Here is a 3,032-nt window from a genome sequence, read left to right as displayed (position 1 = left end):
ATATATATGTGTGTGTGTGTGTATTTTATTTTAAATAAAAAATAAAACCAATGTAGGATACTGTTTCAGGAGGGTATATGTGTATTTCTTTTAAATAAATATAAATTTAAATAAACTGAGGAATGACTTCCTTTTATCAATATCAACTGTAAAAGAAGATTTAAAAATAAARTAGACTTAGGTATATAAGCAGGTGCTTCCCTAACTCCTGTATTGCTGTAAAAAAAAATCCTTAAATGACAACAAACTATTCTGGCTTTTGGTTTTGGTGTGCCTCCTTATTAAAACAGGTTTGGAGGTGCAACTGATGGAACTGGGGCCAAATAGAGCTTTTGAACCCTTTCAGTTTGGCCCTCGATGGCCTAAAATTCAAACAACTTTAAAAATAAACAAATAAAAACAGAGTTTAATAAAGAAATGCCAGGCTTTTTAACAAGTTTATACAAACAGGTTTGTTTAGGTCTTCAAATCAAATAYTGCCTTTCTTTACAAAACTAGTAAATCAGTTCAGTTTTAGTTAAGTATTGTGGATGACTCTCAGCTACTACACCACCAAATGTTAGCTCAACATCAGTAGAATGGACTGAGTTATAGCCACTTGTGTGTTTGCCACATTTGATCATCTGCGGCAGCCATCTTGAATTGGACTGTAGATGTCCAGGTCCAGTGGAGTGTGAGATATTTTGCTAACAGTCAAACAAACAGACACAGGCAGTTACACATTTCCCTGCCCCTCATGGAGGTTTTTACCAGTAGGGATAAAAAACACTTTAGTCACTGGTTGAATTATTAAAAATCAGAATTGCAGGAATTGCCTCCCAGGTGGTTTGGCTGCAGAGTCGTGGGGCTTGTAGCTGCAAAGCTTGAGGATGTTAGCCGGGATGTTCAGTAAGAAGAGGTTGTTCTTTGTCGTCATGTTCACACTCAAGTTGCTCGTGTCGTGTTTTACTTACCTTCATGTCCAATTAGTGAAGCTTTGGCGCCGCGAGYGCGCAGCATTTCTGGGTTAACGCCAAGTGTTAGCAGCCAAGACAGTCTTAAGAGTCGTGCTTACTGTAGCCTATTCTTAAATGGAAAAAGCTGTGGGGATGTAAAGATGCTCTTACAAAGCAGACGGGCAGTGAATGCACCAAACTGCTTCTGCAAAATTTAACGTCCGGCTGTGCTCTGCGTATATTACCTCTGTGATTTCAGAGTCTAACCACCAAAACACTTTCGTGATTTCCGTCTGTTTTAGGTAAAGTCTATGTGAAGACTTTTACATTTTGTTTTCCAGGTGAACAACAGCAACAAGAAAGAGTGGAACGGCATGATGGGTGAGCTCCTRGGGGGACTGGCCGACATGATTGTTGCCCCGCTGACTATAAACAACGAGCGGGCYCAGTACATCGAGTTCTCCAAACCCTTTAAATATCAAGGACTCACCATTCTTGTCAAAAAGGTGGGTTGAACATTTGGTCCCTCAGTTACCACGAGACAGTTGCATTGATTGAACCTAAAGAGGAAAAATGTCCCCTTTTATTTTATCATGGGACATTTAATCCCCCTTTTTTATTATGGGACACAATAGAATAAACACTCACACTTTTGATCCACTTATTGTGGGTCATACACACTTTAAATGTTAGTTTTTATTTTAAAAAATAGTTTTGTGTTGAGTCAGACCAATCTCTGTGAATATTTTTCTTGAAACTAAGACGTGTAGCTAACAGCTACTCAGGGTTTAACTAATAGGTACCCAGAGTTAACACCTTCTCATAGCAAAGATAACTGCTACCTGGAGTTATGCTAACAGCTTCTGAGAAGGCTGGCGGCTACCCAGAGTTAAGCTATAAGCTTCTCGGAATAAAGCTAACAGCTACTCAGGGTTTAACTAATATGTACCCAGAGTTAACACCTTCTCATAGCAAAGATAACTGCTACCTGGAGTTATGCTAACAGCTTCTTTGATTTAAGCTACAGCTTCTGAGAAGGCTAGCRGCTACCCAGAGTTAGGCTTTAAATTTCTGGGAGTAAAGCTAACAGCTACTCAGGGTTAAGCTAATAGGTACCCAGAGCTAACACCTTCTCATAGTAAATATAACTGCTACCTGGAGTTAAGCTAAAAGCTTCTTTAAGCTGCAGCTTCTCAGAGTAAGGCTAACAGGTACCCAAAATTAAGCTATGAGCTTCTTGGAGTAAAGCTAACAGCTACTCACAGTTAAGATATTAGCTATCTAGAGTTAAGCTAACAGCTACTCTAAGTTAAAATAACAACTTCTCACAGCTTATTTCAGTTAACAGCTACTATGAATAATGCTAACAGCATATCCGAGTTAAGCTAAGCTGACAGCTACTCTAAATTATGTTAGAAGCTTTATTAACTAASTAATTTTCAGCTCTGAACAATGCTAACAACTTATCTAAATTATGCTAAGAGCTTCTCAGAGTTATGCATAAATAAAATATTTAGCATTTTTAATCAAACTATTATTCACATTTTGTTGTTTTTTACTGAATCTCTGTGTTGCTAAGCTGTTTGCCACGACTTTTCCCAAAACACGACTTGTCCCAGATAACCTGTTTGTCAGTAAATAATCGATAACCCTTTGTGATGTATGTGTTTTTAGGAAATCCCTCGAAGTACGCTGGATTCATTTATGCAGCCTTTCCAAAGCACGTTGTGGCTGTTGGTGGGTCTTTCGGTGCATGTGGTGGCGGTGATGCTTTACCTTCTAGACCGGTTCAGGTACAAGGAGGATCTGTTTGTCCATATATGTGTTTTAGATGTGTATTCACAGTGTGTGTACATGCACTCCTGAGCACTGCAGATCTTCCCTCTTTGTGGACAACATGGCAGACAGAGGTGAAGATCGGCTCCGATCATCTCACTGCTCTGTCCCTGTGCTGACGTCTTTAGCCTGTTTCGTTTTTGTGTCAGGAGTTTGTCTCGCTTCGCTCACTCATGTTTAGTTTCCCCTCCTTGACTTGGGTTTCATCCCTCTGTGGGTTTTCTGAGTGAACTTTCATTTTATCTTCTGCAACCCTCCCAT

The 3,032-nt window shown here is 39.5% G+C and overlaps 1 protein-coding gene across 6 annotated transcripts in view; it reads left to right on the top strand.

The window, feature by feature from the left end:
- LOC106533737 (glutamate receptor ionotropic, NMDA 1) overlaps window positions 1-3,032 on the top strand; it is a 46,291-nt gene that overhangs the window by 21,844 nt on the left and 21,415 nt on the right. For all 6 annotated transcript variants that reach the window (XM_014030163.1, XM_014030162.1, XM_014030166.1 and 3 more), the window contains 2 exons: window positions 1,277-1,441; window positions 2,610-2,728. In XM_014030163.1, the coding sequence (XP_013885617.1) occupies window positions 1,277-1,441; window positions 2,610-2,728 (284 nt within the window). The remainder of the gene's footprint in view (window positions 1-1,276; window positions 1,442-2,609; window positions 2,729-3,032) is intronic.

Source organism: Austrofundulus limnaeus, unplaced genomic scaffold (assembly GCF_001266775.1).
Source record: "Austrofundulus limnaeus strain Quisiro unplaced genomic scaffold, Austrofundulus_limnaeus-1.0 Scaffold1011, whole genome shotgun sequence".
Taxonomy (NCBI): domain Eukaryota; kingdom Metazoa; phylum Chordata; class Actinopteri; order Cyprinodontiformes; family Rivulidae; genus Austrofundulus; species Austrofundulus limnaeus.
Note: the sequence above shows the minus strand (reverse complement) of the source record. Positions and strands in the feature narration are given on the sequence as shown.